Source organism: Terrapene carolina, unplaced genomic scaffold, assembly GCF_002925995.2.
Source record: "Terrapene carolina triunguis isolate 2854851 unplaced genomic scaffold, T_m_triunguis-2.0 Scaffold12105, whole genome shotgun sequence".
Classification (NCBI taxonomy): domain Eukaryota; kingdom Metazoa; phylum Chordata; order Testudines; family Emydidae; genus Terrapene; species Terrapene triunguis.
In genome coordinates this window covers 1-1,042 of record NW_020676456.1, presented here as the reverse complement: position 1 = coordinate 1,042, position 1,042 = coordinate 1, and the positions used below count along the sequence as shown (strand labels likewise).

Sequence of the window (1,042 nt, the reverse complement as noted above, 5' to 3'; positions counted from 1 at the left end):
TTCCTGGCCTGGAGGCAGCCCATGTCTGGATCTCCATCCCCTTCTGCACCATGTACATGATAGCCATCTTGGGGAACTTCACCATCCTGTTCATCGTGAAGAGGGAGCCGAGCCTCCATGAGCCCATGTACTATTTCCTCTGCATGCTGGCCATCAATGACCTAGTCCTGTCTACATCCATCCTGCCCAAAATGCTGAGCATCTTCTGGTTCAATTCCAGGGAGATCAATTTCAGTGCCTGCCTCACCCAGCTGTACTTCATTCTCAGCTTCTCTACGATGCAGTCTGGGATCCTCGTGGCCATGGCTTTTGATCGCTACGTGGCCATCTGCGATCCCCTGAGACATTCCACCATCCTGACAAACCCCATGGTGGCCAATATTGGTCTGGCGGTGGTGCTGCGTGGTGCCATACTCGTACTGCCCATTCCCTTCCTGGCAAGGAGGTGGCCATATTGCAGAACCAACATCATTCCCCACACGTACTGTGAGCACATAGTTGTGGTGAAGCTGGCCTGCGCCGACATCAGCCTCAGTAGTTACTACAGCCTCTCTGTGGCATTCTTGGTGATTGGTCTGGATGTGTTTTTTATCGCCGTGTCCTATACCGGGATCCTCAGGGCCATCCTCAGCCTCCCAACAAAGGACGCCCGGCTCAAGACTTTTGGGACCTGCGGCTCCCACCTCTGTGTCATCTTAGCCTCTTACATCCCAGCTCTCTTCTCCTTCCTCACGCACCGGTTTGGACATAATGTGGCCCTGCATTTGCACATTCTCGTGGCCAACGTGTACCTCCTGTTGCCCCCCATGCTAAACCCCATCATCTATGGGGTGAGGACCCAACAGATCCGGGATAGGCTGCTCCAGCTCTTTACTCGTAAAGGGACCTAAAGTTTTCTCTTGGTTCTCTGGCTCTCAGACCGAGCTCAATGCAGAGCTGGCTGGTGACATGGTGCTGGGCCCTCTTCCCTGAATCACTGACTGGCCAGTCAAAGAGACATTAAACCCTTTCCTGACCTTACTGTGCTGTGTCAGGGTGACAA

The 1,042-nt window shown here is 53.6% G+C and overlaps 1 protein-coding gene across 1 annotated transcript; it reads left to right on the top strand.

Annotated features, from left to right (window-relative positions):
* The first annotated feature begins 8 nt into the window (after nt 1–8).
* On the top strand, nt 9–890 carry LOC112124839 (putative olfactory receptor 52P1). Its single transcript, XM_024223306.2, has one exon. It carries the CDS (start codon nt 51–53, stop codon nt 888–890), a length of 840 nt encoding a protein of 279 aa, XP_024079074.2. The 5' UTR covers nt 9–50.
* Nucleotides 891–1,042: the final 152 nt, after the last annotated feature.